This window comes from Citrus sinensis, chromosome 7 (genome assembly GCF_022201045.2).
Source record: "Citrus sinensis cultivar Valencia sweet orange chromosome 7, DVS_A1.0, whole genome shotgun sequence".
Lineage (NCBI taxonomy): Eukaryota > Viridiplantae > Streptophyta > Magnoliopsida > Sapindales > Rutaceae > Citrus > Citrus sinensis.
This window is the reverse complement of record NC_068562.1, coordinates 14,729,441-14,753,640: the sequence shown is the minus strand read 5'-3', so window position 1 is coordinate 14,753,640 and position 24,200 is coordinate 14,729,441. Positions and strand designations below refer to the sequence as shown.

Sequence of the window (24,200 nt, the reverse complement as noted above, 5' to 3'; positions counted from 1 at the left end):
TAACTATATTTTTTTTTAACATACATATAGGTATATTTCTCCCTTTGGTGTTGAACTTTCAATATTTGTTATAAAATATAATTCAAATATAAAAATGAATTTAATCTACAATTAAATTAATAACTACACAATAAAAAATAAAAAAATTTTAAATTGTACTTCATATAAATAAATTTAATTCTTTTTTATTCTTTAAAATAATTTATTTATAATTATTTTAACCCAATTAGATTTATTTTTTTAATGATTGTTCTATGACAGAATTGGTCCTTGAAGTTTAGTTAAGCTTGAGATGGATACTATCAACAATTGATTATCTATTTTATTGGAATCTAACAGGAAAAGAGAGTTGGGATTTGTATGTGTAGAAAGAAAATGTCAAAATGAAATGTTAATGTCACGTGTAGAGAGAGTTGGGATTAATGACCATATAAATCTTTCCAGAGAATATTAATGTCATATTGTCATTTGTATTAATGACCATATTAATTCTTCTAATTTTTTTTTCCATAGCATATTGATGCCATTTTACTTACAAATATAAACTTCCAGATGTATTTGTCTAGGTATGAACTTGAGCCCATAAAAAAAGTGTTAATGAAGAGTTTATTGCACCTGATGAGAGCTTGCTTGACGATTGTGAAAAACTAATGAGACTGAGGATCTGCAATTTAGTAGTGAAAAATTAGTAATTAAACACGAATAAATTTCAGTTTTCCCTTTCTAATTTCTTTGGGACCCACAAAAATTTTCCCCACTTAATTTTCTATTTGCAAGGGTGTAACTGTGAGCGTAGTCTGATTGCAATTTCAAGGAATAACATCGGTGAAGCCCCGTCCGGAAAAATTTAAAGTCTAAACACATATCGAGGTATCATTTCATCTTCGGTTGTGTTGTCCGCAATTTTGCAATCGAAGAAGCTTCAGCTTAAAATATGACATCGTGAGTAGTGGACAAGTGGCCACTTGGAAATTTAACTGTAGGTGTCAGTTAGAGAAAAGTCGTCATTCGAAGAAGACTATTAGCCTTACTGGTGATGTAGGAGGCCAGTTAAGGCCCAATGTGGTGTTTGGTTGGGAGTATAGAATGGAGAAGAGGAAAATAATTTAAATTTTATTTTTATTTTCATTGTTTGATTAGACAAAATATATAAGAATTTAATATCTATCATAATGTAGAATTTGAAAGTTGCCGGATGTTGTCGGAAAGTTGCCGGAACTCCGCCGAACAACCATTATATATAAAAAATTACATTTCATTAGTAATATAAATAGTTTAATATTTAAGATAAATGATCAATTTATCTAAAAAAAATTGTAATTTATTTCCTTATCATATTTTATATCAAACCAAACAATGAAATTTAATTTCACTACTCTCCTCCACTCCTTTCTTCTCCCTTCCTCTCCATTTCATTTTTTTCCTCTTCTCCCCTCTCTTCAAACCAAACATGGCCTAAGAGTGATACATGTCATTCATTGTGCGTTTGGATTCCCTTTCATCTTCTTAATTATTGAAGACAAGTTATTTATTGCATGTCCTTATCAAATGTGAAAACGCAACTAATGTCAATGTTTTAATTTGAAACTGGGGCCATGTATAGCGTATAACATAGCATTAATTTTTGGGCAATTCCTATCTTACAATTAATATACGATACATTCTCCTCATATGAATAATGTATATGTGGAGTCCCTACATTATTCATGTGAGAAGTGTATCTTACATTTATTGTAAGATAAGGGATCCTAATTTTTGTATGTGTTTGTTGTTATATATATATAAATGTGTGTGTGTGTGTGCGCGCGCGTGCTTTTTCTTTAAGGTATATAAAAATATATAGATTTCAATACATTAGAAACTATTTTTTTTATTATTGTGTTTAAATTTGTATTTTTTATTTTTTAGTGATAAAGTGAGGAACAAAATAAGGATGTAACTAATAGAGAAAAAGGCAGATTTCACTATATTAATAGATAAAAAAATCATAACCTCTAATGTATTAAATCGGATGTATCGAACCTCTAAATCATAACCTCTAACGTGTTAAAAAATCATAACCTCTAAATTTGTATTTTTCCCTTACGATCAAATCGGATGTATCGAACCGACGTCGCACCTGAAATGAAAATATCGTCATTGCATTTATTTGGAAATTTAATTGCATTAGCCAATTAGAGAAAAAGTCATCTTGCGAAAGACTTTTTGACTAAAAACAACGCGTGGTGGCCAGGCCAGCTAAGACAATAACCATCCCTTTCATCTTATGAATTATTGAAGACAAGTAGCTGTTCGTTGACTGATTTTTTTTTTTCAAACTTTCATCGCTTATCTTAAAGACACTCGTTAAAAAGGAAAAAAAAATGAAAAATGACTGCTCTTATTGTTTAGAAAAAATTAAGCGAAATCTCTCTTATATTTGAAATTAAGTTTAAATGCTTCTATAGTTATAACAGTGTTAATTTTTTATTTTACTTCTAGTCTTGATGTAGATTATAAAATCTAAAAATTTTAAAAATAATAATTAAGCCAAATGATTTATATACCCTCAATGATTAAATTAATTTAATAAAAAATTATAAATTATGAAAAAAAAATTAACTAACATAATTTAAGTAGAAAGTTAACAGGGACGCAGCTACAATACCCCCGTACCGCTCTTTTATCTTTTTTTGATTGAATCCCTTACATTCTTTTTTATTTACAATTTAGTTATAAGTATAGCAATAATTTTATTTTTCCATTCTTCTTAACCTTTTCTCCATAATCAGTCCGATTTTTTTTCATTTAATATTATTTTTCGACCGTGAGATATGAGAAATGAGATTTATTTATAATAAACTGAAAAAGCTACATTTTGAATAGAGCTCATCTGACCCAAACAAAATTTGAGAGCTTAGTACTAAAATATATTGTACAACTCTTTTTTATTTTCTTTCCTTTTATCAAATTCATGAATTGTATAGTTCATTTTCACTTTCCTTTTAATTATCAAACTGGGCAAAATTACGTTACCAATAGGATAAGCAACCCCTTGTTTTGTTAATTAAAAAAAAAAAGAAACTAAGTAGTATTTCTAAATTTTGACACTCAAGTCCTATTCCTTTCAATTTTTAATACTTATACTATTGAGTTGACAATTAACAAAATTTTACCCTTACAAAAAATAAATTAAGCATTTTGGATATTTAAATAATAAAAATACACGTAGTAGCTCCTTTTAATTAAAATTAGGCTATTTGACTTAAAAATAATTTTTGCACCTATTTTTTAATTAAAAATTTCAATTATTAAAATGCCTATGAAATAATTTACTATTAAGGACAAAATATATACTTAACTAATTATACTTTTCTTTGATCTTATCCTAATTTAAATTCAAAATTTATTTTAAGCTAAACAAAATTTCATTGTAAACAAATAATATTAATTGAAAAAGAAAAAAGAAAAATAGTGTAAAAATTAATGGAACAAAGGAATCAAATTGAATTACCATCCACCTTTGTTGTTGGAGACCTCTAATTTAAGCAAGTTTTAACATTAATTTCACGAGACATGAATTGGGCTTTTATGGAATCCTTCAGTAGACGAATATTTAAAAATTACATAAACACTAGAAGTGTATATATATGAAGAATTGCATAATGATCATGAATTAACCGTAAAACCAAAGGCAAATAGCACAAAAAAAACATAAAAACAAGATATGAGCATCCTTATTTAATATTTAGCACCAATTCCCATTTGTGAGTTGTAAGTTTGCAATTGATAACAAAATTGCAGAGAATTCTTTTTCCATTACAAGTGAAAAAAAATTAATAATAAAGAGATAAATCAATGTTTATTGCTATCAAATTAAGAGTTGAATTTTTAGGAGTTTAAAGTACTTTTTTGTTCATTTTATAGTCCACACTTTGTAAACTTATTTAGTCTATAAAAGATCAATTTTGATTAAGAAAACAGAGGTGAATAATTTATTATTAAAAAAAATAAAATTGAGGTTATTTTGATTATTATGAGGTGTACATTGTCTAATTTTAATTTAGGCTACGGGTTTTTTGAGCAATTAGGTGTAGAAAGTAATTTAGTGTGTTCAAATAATCTCATACTATAATTAAATCATAAAAAATATTATAAAAATAACAATTCATTAAATTACTATTAACGACAAAGAACAATCATCTATAATTTATAATCATTTATTCTCTACTTGTGTTATCTTTTATTTAACATAAAAATAGTCATTTATATAAATTCAAAAAAAAAATTCCCAAGAAAAAGTTTATAGACCAAATAACTTTAGAGAAGGGTAAGTTTATAAAAAATAAAAATTTAAGAGCTATAAATCTTTATTCAATGGCATGTATGAAAAATTAATAATTCTTTTAAATCACACTAATGCATAGACCAAAGAATCAATAGTAGGATTTTTGTCGATAAAAAAAATCTGCTTCTAAAATATGATGGTTTTAATTAAAACTATTTTATTAGGTTAGAGTTTATGAAAAGAAGGAAACAAAAATAGAGAATAGAGTTCATGGGTGCTAAACTGCTAATTAGGAATAAAGAAAGAACAAAAATGAAATTTAGTTATCATACACAAGAAGATAATAATATCAAAATAAAAAATATTTAATTAAATATACCTTAGGAATTACGCAACTTGTTCATTAATAATATTATTGGAAAATTTAATTTATGCATATACATGTTCGTTACGATCATATATTATTATTGTTAACAAATTAATATATTTTTATCATGTATTCTTTTTTAATTGACATATTCAAATAATTATGTGTATTAAATAGATATTATGTTAAAAAAAATTATTAAGGCATGTTAATTTTTCGTGCATTTTAAAATTTTTACATGAGATTACATTATTGTCCATACACTATACTCATGCTAATAGTCAAACTAGGTCAATAGATTTAACTGTACAAAAAATTGAAATAATATGGACATATATGTCAACATTTAGGAACTTTTACCTTTTTTAATTTTTCAGCAAACATCAAGGATGACAATATTAATAACTATGAAAACCCATCTGCAACTTTTTGGTTAGATTTAATGATTAAATCACTAAATGATAAAATAGGGTACCAAACACCCGTTGTAAAGTAGCAGGACCCAGTTAACAGTCAATGCTGTAAGAAAGTTAATTAATGCCCAGCAGTGCAACAAAGAAATCATAAAGGCTTTCTCTCTTAATCGTTACACACGCGGCTTCAGTTCGTTCATCAAACTCAATTATTTCACCCCAATTCCAACGTACGGGTTAGGCGCCTCTGACATTATTGTGCAGCGTGCACTGTGTTTCTTCTTTATCCTCTTGCAGGTATTTTTTTTTTCAGAAACTCTCTTTTTATTTTTTTAAATTTACCAGTTGCTTTTGGAATAATTTATTGGGATTGTTTCTCTTCGATTCTTCATTATTATACTTGTATATTTTTTTCTCGGTTGCTTTTGAGAATAAATTAAGTTATATTTAAAATTGAATAAACTCTTTTTTTTTTAAGCGAAATCTCTCTTATATTTGAAATTAAGTTTAAATGCTTCTATAGTTATATTAACTGTGTTAATTTTATATGTTAATTTTTTATTTTACTTCTAGTCTTGATGTAGATTATAAAATCTAAAAATTTTAAAAATAATAATTAAGCCAAATGATTTATATACCCTCAATGATTAAATTAATTTAATAATAAATTATAAATTATGAAAAAAAAAATTAACTAACATAATATTTATGTAGCTACTAGCTAGCATTCATTATGATTCTTGACCCTTCTTTTTTCCTCTTTCCTTTTTTTTTTTCCCGACAAATCACGAAGAGTAGTGCCATTCAGCAAAAGGTCATATTGTTTTGGATTATAACAAAAATCACAAACATTTGAAGAAGCTACAGCAAGCCGGTTTATTCAGGTAAGCTATATTTTCTTTTAGATTATATTGCACCATTGATTTATTTTATCTGATATGCTGTTAGTTCTTTGGTCATGTCAAACTGAGAAACATATTATTAATTATTACCAAATTCTTATTGGATTGCCTGGGGATCCGTAACTCAAAATATGTGTTCAGATCATGTCTTTCAAGGATTTGGCTCAGCATATTTTGTAAATCTTATGTAAGCATATTTGTTCCACATAAGTAAAACTTTTTTCAAGTTAATAAATAAGTCAGATGAAATTATTTATCTTTATTATTAGTAGTTATAATATTTAATGTAAAAATTTGATGCAATTTTGAACAAATATTGCATTTGGCAGAAACCTTATGCTAATGCTATACTGATTAATTCTCTTCTAGGACCAGCCAATGGATCTTATCGGACCAATCAGTGATCTATTCAAGTGTGTATGTTCTCCCATATGCGAATATTTTGATTATTACAGAAAGCTCGATGAAAATATGGAAGAACTTGACAGAGTATTACGGGAGTTAGAAAACAAGAAAAAAGATATAGAAGCGACACTGTCGAGGGCGGAGCGTGAGCAAGGAAAAAAACCAAGTAATGAAGTCAGTGATTGGCTGAAAAACGTACAAAGGATCAATACGAAAGCAGAGAGTTTTAAACAGGAGGTGGAGAAAGGAAACTGCTTCTCACGTGCGTGTCTGGGAAAAGATGTTGAGAAGAAGATTGAAGAAGTGAAAGAGTATATTCAAAAGGGTTGTGCTTTTACTAGTTATGTGAGTGATGCCCCTTCAACCAGCGGAATGACGTTGTCAACAACAAGCAATTTAGTGGGGGAAAGGACAGGGAAGATTGTGGAGGAAATTTGGGAGGATCTCATGGGTGATAAGGTGTCAAAGATAGGAGTTTGGGGTATGGGTGGTATTGGTAAAACCACTATTATGAGTCATATCAACAACAAACTCCAGGAAAAGCCCAATAAGTTCAATGATGTGATTTGGGTCACTGTGTCTCAACCACTTGATCTTTTTAAACTGCAAACTGATATTGCAACTGCATTGAAACAAAGTCTTTCAGAAAATGAAGATAAAGTAAGACGTGCAGGGAGGTTGCTAGGAATGTTGAAAGCTAAAGAGAAGTTTGTGTTGATACTAGATGATATGTGGGAAGCATTTCCTCTCGAGGAAGTAGGGATCCCTGAGCCTAGTGAAGAGAACGGATCCAAATTGGTGATAACTACACGTTCACATAGGGTCTGTCGGTCTATGAAGTGTAAACAAGTCGCAGTTGAATTGCTTTCTAAACAGGAGGCATTTAATTTGTTCATAGACGGAGTTGGCAACAGCATTTTGCAAGTTCCAGCTTTGAATAAAGAAATCATAAACGAAGTTGTTGAGGAATGTGGTCGTTTACCGCTGGCAATTGTAACTGTAGCTGCTTCCATGAGCGGCGAAGAAGAAATTCACGAATGGAGAAATGCGCTCAATGAATTGCGTGGACTTGTAAGAAGTCGGAATGGCGTAAATGCTGATGTACTCGGGCGACTAGAATTCAGTTACCATCGCTTGAAAGATGAAAAGCTCCAACAGTGCTTCTTGTATTGTGCACTGTATCCTGAAGACTTTGCCATACCAAAGGATGAGCTGATAGATTACTGGATTGCAGAAGGGTTTATCGAAGAAGTGAAGGATGTGCAAGCAAAATATGATAGAGGGCATACTATATTGAACAGGCTTGTAAATTGCTGCTTATTGGAAAGCGCTGAAGATGGTAGTTGTGTGAAGATGCATGATCTTATAAGAGACATGGCGTTACGCATTACAAGCGAGAGTCCTTTATTCATGGTGAAAGCTGGCCTACGTTTGCTAAAATTTCCAGGTGAACAAGAATGGGAAGAGAATCTCGAGAGAGTTTCGCTGATGAGGAATAACATCGAGGAAATCCCTTCAAATATGTCCCCACATTGTGAAATTCTTTCAACTTTGTTGCTACAACGCAATGGACTTTTACAGAGGATTCCTGAATGCTTCTTTGTGCACATGCATGGTTTGAAGGTTCTGAATCTTTCTCGCACCAACATTGAAGTCTTGCCAAGTTCCGTCTCTGACTTGACGAATCTCAGATCATTGTTGCTTGGAATGTGTGGAAGATTAAAGCGAGTTCCTTCTTTGGCAAAGCTGTTGGCTCTCCAGTACTTGGACCTCGAAGCAACAGTGATAGAAGAAGTCCCAGAAGGTATGGAAATGTTGGAAAACCTTAGTCATCTTTATCTCTATTTGCCGCTGCTGAAGAAGTTCCCGGCTGGTATATTACCTAGACTACGTAATCTCTACAAATTGAAATTATCTTTTGGGAATGAAGCTTTACGAGAAACAGTGGAAGAGGCAGCTAGTCTGAGCGATAGATTGGACTCTTTTGAAGGCCATTTTTTTAAACTCAAAGATTTCAACATATATGTTAAATCTGCGGATGGTCGAGGATCGAAAGATTATTGTCTTTGGCTGTCGGCATCTGGCAAGAGGCGATTTCTGACTCATCTCATCCCGAAAAATTATACTCATCTCGAAAAATTATACAAGCATAAATCAGTATGCTTGTTCGCTTGCAAAATCTGTGAAAGAGAAGAACCCATTGTGCTCCCAGAAGATGTTCAATTTTTACAAATGAATAGGGTCCACGACGTTGCAAGCTTAAATGATGTTTTACCAAGGGAACAAGGATTAGTTAACATTGGCAAGTTTTCACATGATCTTAAAGTTATTCGGTTTATCTATTGTGGTAATTTAAAGAATTTGTTCTCACTTCGGTTATTGCCTGCCCTCCAAAACTTGGAAGTTCTCAAAGTCGAAGGCTGCGATTCAATCGAGGAGATAGTAGCGGTCGATGATGAAGAAACTGAGAAAGAATTAGCAACAAATACCATCATTAATACTGTTACACTTCCTAGATTGAAGAAGTTGCGTTTTTCTAAGTTGCCAGAGTTTAAGAGCGTCTGCAGCAATAATGGGGTATTGGTTTGTAATTCTCTCCAAGAAATTGAAGTATATGGCTGTCCCAAATTGAAGCGGCTTTCTCTTTCGCTTCCTCTGCTTGATAATGGGCAACCATCTCCACCCGCTGCGCTTAAAGTTATTGAGATAAAGAAAGAATTATGGGAATCATTGGAGTGGGATCAAGCCAATGCTAAAGATGTCCTCAATCCTTACTGTAAGTTTGTGGGGTTCTAGAATATAAATAATGCAGCAACTCATCTCAGGTAACTTTCAATGCCCATATCTCTTTCTCTATTAAATTCCTTCCATGTCAATTTTGCTGCATGGTTTCTGGAAGATTATGTAAATGTGTGTTTGGTAAGTAAGAAAATCAACGAGAAAATGAAGAAAAGATATGAAGAAGAATCAATCTGGAATTTATTAGAATTAAAACTGTATTATACAAAAAATGTTTTAAGCTCGGTATTTATACATTGTAAAGAAGTTGACTAGAGTTTGTTATAACGCCTATACACGCTTAATGAGTTTGTTAACAATAATGCTGACTCAGCTAACTAACTGTTACACGTCAGCTAGAAGATAATCAAGTGTGCTCATCCTCACAACTCTGATCATGCTCTGTAACAGTTTCGGTCCAGTAGCCATGGCCAAAAGTTGGTTCCTGAATGAATCTCTCAATTGATTTGAGCACCAAAGTAGATGAAAAAAAATTAAATAATTAAATAATGCATTGCGTCAAAGAGATTTATTAAAGTTGATTTGTATTTAAATATATTGTTTCTCCAAGTTCTTCTCATTTGTAATTAACACACATCCTTTGATAAAAAATAAAAAAAACTCGTGAATTTGTAAATGTTACCTTTAAATAATTATTTATTTGTCTTAATATTGGATTTGCTTTCGCCTTAATAGTTGCCGCCAAATATTCACACACAAATAACAAAGGTTTCACCGCAATATGTATCCTGTGAGATTTTTTTCCCCGTAAATATCAGTTAGAGTGATATAATTATTCTTTTTTATCATATATATATTATTATCTTTTGTTGAAAATGACAATTTTATTTAATATCGTTTCTTCTATTGATAACTAGGGCTAACTAATGTTTGTTTGTTTGATTATCCTGATTTTGTATCAACATGACAATTATAACAGAGCAAATTAGGAGAAACATTAGAAAATTTTAAAATAATACTTTTTTTAAATATATATCAAAATTATTCCAAATAATTTTTTTTCCAAGATTATTATGTCCTGAAATCTAGAATCTAAAATTGAGGACTTTTACTCGTTAATTCACAGAAAATTAAAATACAAGGAATTAGGAGCCCAATTTTGGATATGCCTTTACTTATTAATTCACAAAAATTCAAATACAATGAATTAGCATCCCAATCTTGGATATGATGTAATAGACATCAAAAGAGTAAATTTGAGAAGTTTCATAATTTTTTGAGACGGTTTGATCAATTTAAACATTTTTCTTTTCCATCTTACAGCACTATAGAAATGTCATTTTCTAGAACCACAGGGCCTAATTCAAAAATTCATTAAAAATGGAATAGAAATCATTTTTAGTTGAAACAAAATTTTATATAACCCTCAAGATGTCTAGTTTCGATAGATATATAAAAAAAATTATAACTCAAAAAAATAGATTTACATAATTTTCAGAATGGGCGACTGTTACAAAAAACACAATAACTCTAACACAATATCCCCTTAATCCTCTTGATTTTCATTTAATCAACAATCCCCCAACACATAGTACGCATAAAACTAATACAATAAGCTCAAGAATCAAAACTTTCCAATCCTTAATCACAGAGATAAAACACAATAACTCTAAGTTTATACTCTAACTTGAACATTCACGGCCGACCAAAGGTGGAAGAAAAAGTTAGCTCTTATTTTATCGTCAATCTCTATTTTATGCCTGCTATTAGTTAATGGGTTGGATGAAAATGACTAAAATGGGCTTCGCAAAAATTAGGCCCAACTACAAATAAGTACAAGCGCCAATATAGTATCAATACTAATACTAAATGTTTGTAGTAGTAATAAACAACAATAACAATAATAATCACTATAAGAAAACTGGTAATAGATGACTGAAAAAAACTATCATAAAGGAGGGTGAATGACAGTGAATTTATTTATCATCTATGTATCTGTCACTCTTTTATGATAGAAAAAAAATCTATCATTAACTTATGATAATGTTTCAAAGTCATATGTCAGTCATCTTAAAAAATGAATATTTTTATTATTTTTTTTGCGCGAAATTTAAATTTTGGAGGAAAAATTATTTTTTACGCGTAAATTATTATCCAATTAATTTTGGTGGGTACACTATTTTGTTTGTGATGGAATTAATAATTGAAATTTTTTATCATTAATTATTTTGTTTGTGACATAATTTATGACTGATTTTTTTTGTCACAGGATCTAAGTTTATATTAAAAGAAATTCTAAATTATTTTATTTAAACTTATGCATTCCTGCATATGAATTTTATCACAAATTCAATATAAACCAAAAATTAAATTATACATTCTATCAAGTCTAAAAACACTTTATATTAATATCACCATCCAAAAACACTTGTATCCAACAATTAACACATCCAAAGTAATAAAAAAAAGTTAACTCGAGCAAATGCTTTAAATTTTACAAGCTATGAAGCCGTCAAATCTTGTAGTGCAAGACTTCTCCCATATTCTCAGTGAAATTCCAGTAGATAAATTCCTATTCTCAACAAATACCCAGCAAAACTCCTAAGTCCAGCAGTTTCTCTCAACCTGCAAGTGCAACACCAATTGACTATAGCCAATAGTATCATTATAAAGAATTATCCATTAAAGTAAAACTTTCAAGTTTCTGATGTAACTTTAATTAATTCTTTGCGGCAATAAAATGTGGAACCAAAAGGGTACCCATAAAGGCAGCTAACTTTCCTTCAAAGCTTAGGCATATGTGAATATAACTAATTAATTCCTTTACCCTTTTGTTTGATTTACAATTAATATCCAATTATAAGTTCATTTTATCTAGGTTTTGAAACAAGAACTTAAATATGGCTAAGGCTTAGGCACATGTGAATATAACTAATTAAGTTCTAGCAAAACTATTATATGGGATCAAGTTTCCTGTAAACTATCAAAGCAAAAACAATGATTATTTCCACAGAGGGAGAAAGACTACTGGGAATAATTGATGACACTAAATGAATCAAACTGATAATGGAAGCATCAAAATGCTTACCAGATCTTATATCTTCCCTAAGTTGACCACTTTTCAGCTGTCTCCAAATCATTGAGGATATGAGAACCCACCAGCATATCTGATAAGTTCAAGTAGAACTAAAGATCATAGTTGGAAAATGCAAATCAAAAAAGCAAATAAGCCAACGAAACTGCTAGACGACCAAATAAGGTGGCATCAAATCATTTATCATGCAGGCCAACCTTGTACATTTGATGACCCAAAAGAGGAAGAATATTAATCGTAGAATGACCCAAGATATTGCAAATAATCCAAAGATCACAGTTGCTCCAAGTTCATTCTCAAAATACTTGAAAAACTTTGGCAGCTTGAATCATTTTGCAGTTTCAAAAGAGAATAACGGGTCATGAATATGATGCACCCAATGAAGAATTAAGGTAAACAACTTTACAATAACAGTGAAGCAGTAACAATTAAAATATTCCAAATAGCTTAAGAAACCACACTTGTTTTCTATGTCACCTAACATAACTCATAAACTACTAAATTTAAATGATTGAGTGAACCGAGAATATTTAATGCCAAAAATTAGAAAAGAGTTACCCAAAGGCACAATGAAGACCAGGGAGTTACAGAAAATAGTTTACAATTGTCTGAAAACTGAGATGCGGGAACAAGACAGAATGCTGGGTCTCGTATCTTATTCAGTGAATACCTCTTTACAACAACTTAATTGTCTATTATATGCTTTTTCAGTGAATACCTTTGTAATACTCCTGCAAAGAACCCAAAAACAACTCCAGCGAAAGTCGTTACTATTAGCAAGTTTTTGTAAATATGCTCTAGAAAATATCAACCACAGAAACAATGTTTTTCCTCTTTCTTCCAAAGCACTGATTATTCTTTTGGCTAAAACAAACACTATCAACAACTTTGCTTAAAAAAGCTACTCAATTTTTAATTTCTAGTATAATTATAATTCTTGAGATAAAATTTCAAATACTTAGATAATATCAATTATTTTTGGGTATCATTGAATAGAAAAGAGTGTTAAACATATGTGCAAAAGAAAGAGACAGGTGTGTAAAGAAGAGAAATAAAGAGGACAAAAAGCTGGGAATTAGGATTGCATGCACATTGATTATCAATAGAGTAGCATCACCATTCAACACCTCATTTCTTAAACAAACACTGTCCCACATTGAAGAAACTAACAGAATCATAGAGGCATTAAAAACAGAAAGCCAAAGAGTAAAAAATAAAAATTTATTCCATATAAAAATCCAAAGCCAAATCCAAGTTAATAAGTTCCTGCAATAACTATATATATCGAATATAGAATACAAGAATAATAAGACATAAAACAAATCAACAAGCTTACTTATAATATGAGCTCCAGGTATAAACAGAGACATCACATTACCTTACAAATGTTGGTTGCCGTATTCTAATTCCTTCAGTTTTGGGGCCAAATAACAAAGTTAATCTTTGGACATGTTGGATAGATAACATGACAATTACAATCCACTAATGAAAGTGTTAATGAAAAACCTTTTCATGTAGTCACTTTATCAAAGATGTAGGTTCAACCTACAAAAATTAAAAATTAAAATGAAAGATTCAACAGAATATGCCACAAAATAAAAACTAAGGCAATTCTTTTTTTTTAATGCATTCCATCAAACACCTAGTGGGCTTCGTTAGAAACTATTATTTCGTCTAATTTTTTTCAGTCCAGAAAATACCAATAGCAGCCCCAAAAAAGAAAAAAACTGCTGAATAATATCATCAAAATGCAAAGTTCATACGTTCACGATGCATTCGGCATAGACATAAGCACTTGAATGTACATGAACATTTAATAGCTTAAGCTTTAGCATGTCAGTAGAGATAATTTGAGAAACAACCATGAATCCAGCCCAAAAATCAGAAAAAGGAAAAAAATTGACAAAATTTATAAGACCTAACAACTTAATCAATTTAAAATCTATTTACAATCTCACGTATTTCTCTGAGAATCTAAATTCAAATCCACCAAAATGGAAATCGCTAGCACAATCTCAAAACAAAAATCAACATATACGAAAATGAATTTACTCGATCTTCTATTATGAAAAAAGCAATGGAAGTCCAATGAACGGAAAATTTACCTCAGAGCAGCGGCGGCTTGGCCTGGCTTTGAGCGATAGTGATGTGGAGTTGTGGTGACATGGAAGCGTAACTTGGTGAGACTTGTGGCCTAGTTTTGCGCGTGCATCGTCGTCGTAGTTGTCGCCAGTGTTCTAACGACAGCAAGAACACTATATGAACAGCGACAAAGATGCGGGATTGATTTCTAGGGTTTGGCAAGCGTGTTGTTTCACAGTGTTAGATGCGGGATTGATTTCTAGGGTTTGGCAAGCGTGTTGTTTCACAGTCTCATGACCAGCGACAAAGATGCTTTTGAAGTCACAATCCTTCGCCACTAATCTTATTAGATTACAATCTGTCATCAATGATCTTACTAGATCATGATCTATCACCAACAATTTTTTAAATTATGACTCAAATTTAATTTGCACTTGACATATAGGCGCCTTTATATTACTACTATAAATAACTAGCAATAGAAAAAATTTTCTCTCAAAATTAGAGAGAGAAATTTCTTTCCACATTTTGTATATTTTGACCCTTTTTTCTTTTGTGAAAGAATAATCCATTTTTATATCGTGGGATAAGATACATGAAATGTAACTTAGAGTTTGACTTTTTATATCAAGGATTCTAATTTGGGGTATTAATAATAAATTCCACCAAAAGGTTAAACACTTTGTTGCTGCTAAAGGATCTCTTTAATCAATGGTTGGAAGCGTTTGAGAAGGCGGTCGCTACTGTGCACAAATCGATGCAAAAATGAGAATATTTTTTAACTAATTTTTTATTTTTCAATTTTGTCTGATATGGAATTTCTTTTCCTCTACACTATCTAACATACTAAAATTATAGATGGTTGTTGGGTGTTGGGTGTTATACTAAAATTCTAACAAATTTTGGGTTAATATTTTATGGTAGTGTTTGATTTGAATAAATGAGAGGAAAAATAAAAAGCAAAGGAAAGAAGAATTAAGGAGAGGAATTGGAAGGAGAGGGTAGTGTAATGACTAAGGACTATTTTATCTGGGCATAGAAAACCAAGAGTTTGTATTTTATAATTTTTTTCATTTTTTTTATTTTTTGATAAATTTATAATTTTTAAAATTTTGTTATAATAAAATTAGGCTTGAAAAGTTGAAGCTAAAGGTTTAAAATTCCTAACATATGTAAGAGGTGGATAAGTAAATATAATTATTCAATATAATATATATTTTTAAACTTTTTCAATAAAATTAGGGCTTCCCATGCCCAGGCTTATCAAATGTACTACTGAAGCCTGGATCTGGCACGCCTCACTCCTGAGTTGAACAAAGCTTGGTTCACATTGCCCATATGGGCTTTCCTACCATCCCTAGGTTTGATATAGAATTCTAAAGACAAAGGAAATTATTTTTTATTAGGACAAGTTCTCCCATTGATGTTAAATTTTCAATATTTATTATAAAGTAAAATTAAAATTTAAAAATATAAACATTAAATGAGCTTATTCTATAATTAAATTGATAAATACAAAATAAAAATAAAAAATTTCAAATTATAATTCATTTTTATTTTTTAAATAATTTATTTATAATTATTTTAACCAAGTAGATTTAATTTTTTATGCTTGTTTTATGACAAAATTGGTCTTTGAAAAAGTGTTGATGAAGGGTTTAATGCCCTTTGCAAGCTAATAAGAGCTTGCTTGACGATAGTGAAAAACTAATGAGACTAAGGATCTGTAATTTAGTCACGAAAAATTTTTCCCTTCGCTTTCGGTTTACAAGGGTATAATTATAAGTGCGATTTGACTGTATTTTCATCAAATAACATCGGCGACAACCCGTCTGAAAAAAAAAAAAAGTTTAAACAATTATTGACATATCTATTCAGTTGTGTTGTCCGTAATTTAGCATTTGAAGAAGATTCAGCTTAAAATATGATATTATGGATAGCGCTATATAGAAACTTGAAAGTAAAAAGTAAAAATAAGAAGATCTCAGTAAAAAAAAAAAAAGTCATGATTCTTCAAATCTTGACAAATTAGTACTTAGTGGAGGGCTATCAGCTCCTTCGAAATTTAACTACTGCAAATGCGAATCAGAAAAAAGTCGTTATTTACAAAAGGGTAAGACATGTCATTCAACCTATGTTTGGATTCCCTTTCATCTTGTTAATTATTAAAAACAAGTTATTCATTGCCTATCCTTGCCAAATGTCAAAATGCAACTAATGTTAATATCCCCCTACATTCAATAATTTTGCAAAAGGCTTTTAGCTTAGAATTCTTCCGAGATGTAACAGGGCATGTACTAAAAACAACGCGTGGCCGGACCAGCTATGACATCCTATGAATTATTGACGACAAGTAGCTTCGTTGCCTGCACTTTTCAAATCTGAGAAGCAATTGGACAAAGTTTCTATTTCGCCAGAATCTGAAAAAAGTGCATTAATTCTATGTTATATATATATATATATATATATATATATATGTTTAAAATTTTCATTGCGTTTTTTAGATTACGGATTACAATTTCAATTTTACAGAAGACCACACGTTCACAAAAGACATCCGTTAAAAAAGAAAAATGAGGACTGTTCTTATTGTTTAGAAAAAATTAAACGAAATTGTCTCTCATGTTTTAAAAATAGGTTCAAATACTTCTACAGTTATAATGATATTAACTTTATATGTCGTTTTATCATTTTACTTATAATTTTGGTGTTAGTTATAAAATTTAAATATTTTGAAAATATAAATCAAGTTAAATAATTTATATATCCTTAATGATTAAATTAATTTAACAATAAATTATAAATTATAGAGAAAAATTGACTGACATAATGTCAGAGAGGAAATTAATAGCCAATACACTAAGGAAGTTGGTTAATACCCAAGTCATAAAGGTTTTCGCTCTTAAATCTTTCATCGTCTTCTTCATCAACAATTCGCACCAGATGCTTTTCCCTTTTTCTCCTCTGCCACCTTCTTTTATTAAAAGAAATCACATAATGAAAGTTAAGAAAATTGATATTTATTTGTTCGTGGGATCCATTTATGTTGCAACAGTAGTTCCAGACCACAGTTTTTGTCCTTATTTAACAAAGTTGTTGGATACTTTCTTGTTCAATCTAACGGCAGAAATTAATTATTGGATAATTGATGCAGCGAGTAGCATCCGTTGCAGCCCGTTGAGTATTAATCTAATAGCATTTCAGTGAGCGTAGATTCTAGAAATTTCTTAGAACTGATTAGAGTTTTCACTTATTTGTGCAAAAAATTGATCTCGAGACAGCAATTAAGACGTAAAATTAGAATTAGAGGATTGCAACTTTTGTGGGAATTAAAAACTTCTGGTGATTAGAACATGAATATGGCCTTTCACTTTCGGGCAATCGACGGCGAAATTATAATCATCGCGGCAAAGTGCAATCGAAAGTTAGCGGTGCTGAAAGTTAAGGTATATATCAAATCAGAATAAATCTTGCGTCACTTTGATCTTTTCTTGTGCGGATCGAATCAATCAACGCGGTAGGTAATTCTTTCTTAAAACCCATAATTATTATTTTTTTATAAAAGAAAATTCGTCTAGAAGTCATTTTTGATCTCTTCCTTGATTAGGAATCAATCATTATCACATATAAGAGATGTCTATTTACAAGACACTTGTGATGCCTCAGATTTAAAGACCATTACTAAACATAATTCATTTTAATTATATACTTAATTATATTTATAATCTTGCTTAATTAACACTTCAATATAGCTGCATTCCTTCCTTTTCCTTGATTAATTATCATGCTTGCAAGCCCCCATTTGATTCCTTGCTTCATCAACTATTGTTGGCTTTGGCTAAATTCTCCAGTATAACGTATTGTTTTTTTTTTTTTTTTGGTTTCAATCATGATTAATTCTGACATTGGTTTTCTCTATCTTAACAAATATTTGAAGAAGCAAGCTGCAGCAGCCGATTGGTTGAGGTAATTAAGATATCTTGGCTTCAAGATGAGATTGCACCATTGGTTTCTTTTAGCTCAGATAATATCCTACATTCATTTTTTTTAATCTTTTACTTATGATAACATTTCATTTTGAGCCACTTGTGTTTGTAAAGAGTTGCAACTGAGTTTTTTTTCCCTAAAAATTTATTTTTAATTTTCTTTTTTGACGTAATTAGGCATTTACTAAATTGAATTATAGGGTTTGTATGTAAAAGTTATTTTCATCACTAAAGTAAACGAAACCAATTTAAATTAACAGAAATAAATTATATATATATATAGAGCTGTTGGGGAAATGGTTATAAATTTTAACAAAGGCTTTTTTAAATCTATTTGTCCTCTTCGGTAACTTGGATTTTGTTTGTATCATATTATTTTTCAAGGGTTAATTTCAGATTTTCCCCTCATAATTTAATTATCTTCAAAATATCCTAATTATTATTTAAAACCTTAATTTACCCTCACTTTTATTAAGAAGACAAAAAAAAAAAAATTCATCAACACAACCCTCCCCTATCTTTTAAATAAAAATGGGGATAACTTGAGGTTTTTAAAAGTAAGGGTGTGATTTGAAGATAATTAATTCATGAGGGGATAATCTAAAATTTACTTTTTTTACAATTTAATAGAGTTGCATGAATTAATATAGTTGTATGTGATGTACTCAAATAAACCCAATGGCTGTTCAAGGTATCAGAAATTCTCTTTTACTAAAATTTATAATTGAATCGTAGAGTAACTGCAACTTATTTTCTTGTCAAATTGTGAAAGTTAAATGTAATTAATTATCCATATATTCCCTTTTCAGCTTTAAAATAACTCGGAGGATATTTATTTTATGCCTTTGTACAAAGATGAAGACATGGTATTAGAAGAGGAATATATATAAATTTTTCAGCCACTACGAAGAATTAATTTAATATACTCTCGTTTTGTTGCTTTATTACTTCAAAATAGATTCGCTCCTTTTATTGATCTAATTATCCTGCTGCCACACCATTTGATGTACCTTTGCTGCCTCTATAATTGATTACATTCTCTACTTCCATTGTTGCATGTGGTTAAGTCCTTCTGATTCTTGACCCCATTTTTTTTCCCCCAACAAATAGCAAAGAGTAATGCCATTAGATAAGTTTATATTGTTTTGCCTTTAGGTTTATTGCTTTCTATCCCTTGACAAATATTTGAAAAAGCGACAGCAACCAGTTTAGTTGGGTAAGTTATCTTTTCTTTTGGATTGTATTGTACTATTTGTTTATTTTATGTGAAGTGCTATTAGTTCTTCAGGGATCTTAAATTAAAATGCAAGTTTTCATTTATCGATCCACCAATCTAGTGTTTAAATTTTTTGTCGAAAAATATGTATTGTTATCTACCAACTCTGTCTATTATCGAATTACGAGAGGTGGATGGCTTTTAATTAATAAATTAAGTTTATATTTTGAGGTGTTCGTTGTTTCTTATATATGTCGTCTGCGCATGGAAAATGAAAGCATTATTAAGTTATCAAGTTTTTATGTAGTCTTAGTATTTATTTAAGCCGATTCAAATAAAAATAGATATATTTTTAGTTCCTTGAAAGAAAATAAGAGAAGACACAGAAAGAAAAAAAAGATATGAGAAACATGCATGAAAACTAATGTAAGAAAATTAAATGTTGGCGAATAAAATTTATCATGCTCTTTTTTTTTTCTTTCCTTTGAGAGTCCTAAAAAAAATTAGATCAAAGAATTGATGTTTATCGCTGAAAGGTATATGAAATAAAATTAATTACTGATTATTTGTTCTTATGTCAAACCTCTTCTCTTGTTCTTCAAAGGTTGGGCAAAGTTGCACATACACGGCGTGAGCCAAAATGGTTGGTATGGTTTGAGATTTTTCTTTTGTAGTGGTTGGTTTATTTTGGTTTCGAAATTTAAGAACCAATTGGTTCGATTTGAGTTTTGGTTAATAGCAATGAAAACATAAGCTAAAATGCATTGAAAAATAAAAATTTAAAAATAATAATAAAAGAAAAAAAATTCATGTCACACCATGCCTGAAATCCAAACGACGCCCAAAATGGGCCTTGTTAGGTCTACCCAAAATGGTTCAGCATGTTGTCACATAAGTGAAAATTTAAAAATTGATAAATATGTCAAATGGAATGATAATATCTTTATTATTAGTAATTCTAACATTTGATGTCAATATAGGACCAATCCTTGAAATATTCAAGTGCGTATGTCCTCCTGTATGCAAATATGTTTAGGATCACAGAAAGCTCGATGAAAATATGAAAAATCTTGAAAGAGTATTACAAGAGTTCAATAGTCAGAAAGAAGATATAGAAGCAACACTGAAGGCAGAGGGTGATCGAGGAAAAAAACCAAGGACTGAAGTTAAAAATTGGTTGCAAAATGTACAGAGGATTAATAGCAAAGCACAGAGTATTGAGCAGGAAGTAAAGAAACGAAAATATTTCTTATGTGCGCGTTTGGGAAAAGATGTTGATGCAAAGATTCAAGAAATGAAAGATTGTCATCAAAAGGGTTGTTCTTTCATTAGTTTGGTGATTGATGCACCTCCATCTAGTGGATTGATATTGCCAACAACAACACTAGTAGGCGAAAACACGAAGAAAATTGTGAAAAAAGTTTGGGAGGATTTGATGGGTGATAAGGTCACAAAGATAGGAGTTTGGGGTATGGGTGGTTTTGGCAAAACAGCTATTATGAGACATATCAACAACAGACCACAAGAAGAGACCAATGAGTTCAGTGATGTGATTTGGGTCACAGTATCTCAACCACTTGATCTTGTCAAATTGCAAGCTGAAATTGCAATGGCTTTGAAATTAAGTCTTACAGAAGATGAAGATAAAGTAAGTCGTGCAAGGAGGTTATTAGGAAAGTTGAAAGCTAAAAAGAAGTTTGTGTTGATACTAGATGATATGTAGGAAGCATTTCCTCTTGAAGAAGTAGGGATCCATGAGCCTAATAAACAGAACGGATGCAAATTAGTGATAACCATACGTTCTGTTGGGGTTTGCGTTCTATGGGATGCGAAGAAGTCAGAGTGCCACCTCTCTCAAAAGAAGAGGCATTGAATTTGTTCTTAGACAAAGTTGGAAGAAACATTTTGCATGTTCCAACTTTGAATGAAGAAATCATAAACTCTGTTGTCGAGGAATGTGCTGGTTTACAGCTTGCAATATTCACTGTAGTTGGTTGCATGAGAGGCGTAGATGAAATTCATGAATGGAGAAATGCACTCAATGAATTGCGCGGACTTGTTAGAAGTTTCAGTGGCATAAATGCTGATGTGCTTGGGCGATTAGAATTCAGTTACCTTCGCTTAAAAGATAAAAAGGTCCAACATTGCTTCTTGTATTGTGCGTTGTATCCTGAAGACTTCGCAATCTCAAAGGATGAGCTGATAGGTGATGGGCTTACAATATATACATATTTTATCTTTAATTATATAATTGTTAGTTATTTTTATTTGTTATTTTTAATTAATTTATTTATTTTATTGAATAGGGAATTAATTGGAGATTATGGATAAAAAGACATGAAGAAACTCAATTTAGGAAACAAGAGAGATTAAATTGAGAATCAATTGAAGGACAAGCAATTAAAAGAATTAATTTATTGAGATTTAGTTCAAGAAGAGAATATATGCATCACGTAAGAAGCAATTGCCATTATTGTTAGCATGTGTATGGCATTAAAAAAAGGCTCAAGGCTTAAGCCTGGCGTAGAAGGCTGGCATAAAACGTCTTTTGGTGGAAGTGGACAGTCTTTGTGTTTCACAGATGATTTCTAAGCAGGTGGTCGTGCCTAATGCGTTCTATGCTATAGTTGTTGCTGTCTGGGAATTACTAAGTAGAAACTGGCAAATTTCTATCACTCGCATATTTCGTGAAGCGAATTCTGCGGCGGATTTCATGGCTAATATGGCTCATTCAGTTCCTCATGGTTTGCATTTTTTTACTAGCCCGCCTATGGGTATTTATTCAATTATATTGCAAGACATGTTTGGGGTTACTCAACCCCGCTTTGTTCCAGTTTAGCTTATTTTGTTGAGCCCCTTTTAATAAAAAAAAAAAAAAAAATCCTAATGCAATTCTAAGTAGTGGGCACGTGTGAGAGCAAAACCAAATAAAGGCCAAGCCTTTTGGCTTTAGAATTGAAAAGGTCGGGCCTATTATGATGACTATAAAAGGTGACTTTAGCTTTTGAAGGGGCGGCTACCATAGGAGAAGACGCAAGGCAGAGAAGAAAAGAAAATAGCGGCAGCAGCAATTCAATATTCCCATGGCTGATTTTATTTTATTTGTTACTCCCAATTCAAGTATGTCTATCTAATTTTCTTATACTGAGGTTAAGAATGAAATCCTATTCAATGAAATAATTATCTTTTTATTTAATTAATTCCATACATGTGTGCTTTAATGTTTATGGTTCTTGTTTCACATGATTGATTTGGATGTTATTAAATTTTTTCATCGATTCTATCATGCATTATTGGTTGTTAAGATTAATATTTAACTAAATTTATGCTTGGATCTATAAAGTTTATATATGATTATCTTTGATTCAGTGTCTTTCATTAAATTGTTTACATAAAGTGCTTAGGAAAACTTTGACTCTTTGTTATTCAATATATTTACATAGGATGCTTAGATGTCATACTTGTTGGGATTATATGCTCTTTAAAGCATATTAATTTATTTATTTTCTGATTAATAAAATATTTGAGATATTTTCAATTGCATAAATATTTTGAATAATGTCTGTTTAATCATATTATATGTATTTATGTGATCATCATATGGATTCACAGAAGATATAAATACAAGTTATCTTATAATTAAATAAATTAAGTTCGCAGTTGATAAATAGAGTTGGGCACTCTATTTATGTTTAGACTGTAATAAATTCATTAAATGATTTATCTTAATCATGTATAAATTTATTAATGTAGTACGACTACATTGAACAGGATCACATATGAGATTTAATTAACTTTGTAATAACTGTCAGACTTATTCAATCTCATAGGCATTGATTTTATTGTAATCTTAATCTTGAGTTAGTTATGATTTCATGATTGTAATTGTTATTCCATTTGAGTTACCAATGGGCACGACACATATTTGTAGTCAAGATTACTTGATATCTTGATGGGAGTAATTATGAATATTGAAGTTATAGATTAACAATATAGAATTTATACAACACATCTCTTGATGGTTTTTCGGCACTTGATCATAGAATTCTCTTGCCATAGTGTGTCAACATATTTAGTATATTGAAAATGATCATTAGAGAAAACCAGTAAGTATCAAGGAACAACATGTAATTAAATTGATTGGACAATTGAGATGTCGATTTAATTAACGATGTCGTACAAAGGATTATGCAGTAAAGAAATCAATGTGGCTTGGGACGAATTATTATTTGAGCATACCATTATGGAGGCCAGTTCCAATCTTTTAGTGGAGTAGATTTGGAATTAAATAATTGAGCTAGTTTAATTACATGCCTAATTATTGTAGCCACTATTTTATGTTTCCAAATGATCCCCAGATTAACTCATTTAATTGACTGCACCACTACTGGATTAATAAGCAAGATAACTAGTTATTTGGGTTAAAAAAACCTAAATATATCATTTAGTGGGAGACTCAATTTAATATGCTTGTGTGTAAAGGGTCTTATGTTATTTTACAAGGTGGGCCCCCTATAGAAAAAACAAGTAACATGACTTTTGGTTTTTATAGTTTGGAGTCTAGGATTTTCACTAAAGGGAGATATAAAAAGACTTATTTTCTCTAAAGACAAAAGACAGAGCCTCAATATACAGATTAGAGAAAAAGAATTTTTCTCTCCAAAATTGAGAGGAAATTTTTTCTTTTGCTAGTTGTTTTAGTGGTGATAAAAGCGCCTATACGTCAAGT

General features: G+C 30.6%; 3 protein-coding genes across 13 annotated transcripts in view; 2 read left to right on the top strand and 1 right to left on the bottom strand.

The window, feature by feature from the left end:
* Positions 1-24,200, top strand: part of LOC107174591 (probable disease resistance protein At4g27220) — a 102,128-nt gene that overhangs the window by 36,926 nt on the left and 41,002 nt on the right. The gene's annotated exons all lie outside the window — the stretch shown is intronic.
* LOC102628173 (ceramide synthase LOH2-like) overlaps positions 1-24,200 on the bottom strand; it is a 113,692-nt gene that overhangs the window by 70,194 nt on the left and 19,298 nt on the right. Inside the window, exon 1 of one of the 4 annotated variants that reach the window (XR_008056479.1) lies at positions 14,365-14,807. The exons of 2 other annotated variants lie outside the window; for them this stretch is intronic. The gene's annotated coding sequence lies outside the window, so the exon portion shown is untranslated. Of the gene's footprint in view, positions 1-14,364; positions 14,808-24,200 lie in introns of those variants that run through there. One more of the 4 variants, XR_008056482.1, reaches the window with a different exon arrangement.
* Positions 1-24,200, top strand: part of LOC107175307 (probable disease resistance protein At5g43730) — a 101,636-nt gene that overhangs the window by 60,911 nt on the left and 16,525 nt on the right. The window contains exons 1-3 of one of the 7 annotated variants that reach the window (XM_052444230.1): positions 5,181-5,344; positions 5,841-5,931; positions 6,319-6,813. The exons of 1 other annotated variant lie outside the window; for it this stretch is intronic. In XM_052444230.1, the coding sequence (XP_052300190.1) occupies positions 6,328-6,813 (486 nt within the window). In that variant the 5' untranslated portion in view covers positions 5,181-5,344; positions 5,841-5,931; positions 6,319-6,327. Of the gene's footprint in view, positions 1-5,180; positions 5,345-5,840; positions 5,932-6,318; positions 9,456-24,200 lie in introns of those variants that run through there. 5 more of the 7 variants (XM_052444229.1, XM_052444227.1, XM_052444225.1 and 2 more) reach the window with 5 other exon arrangements.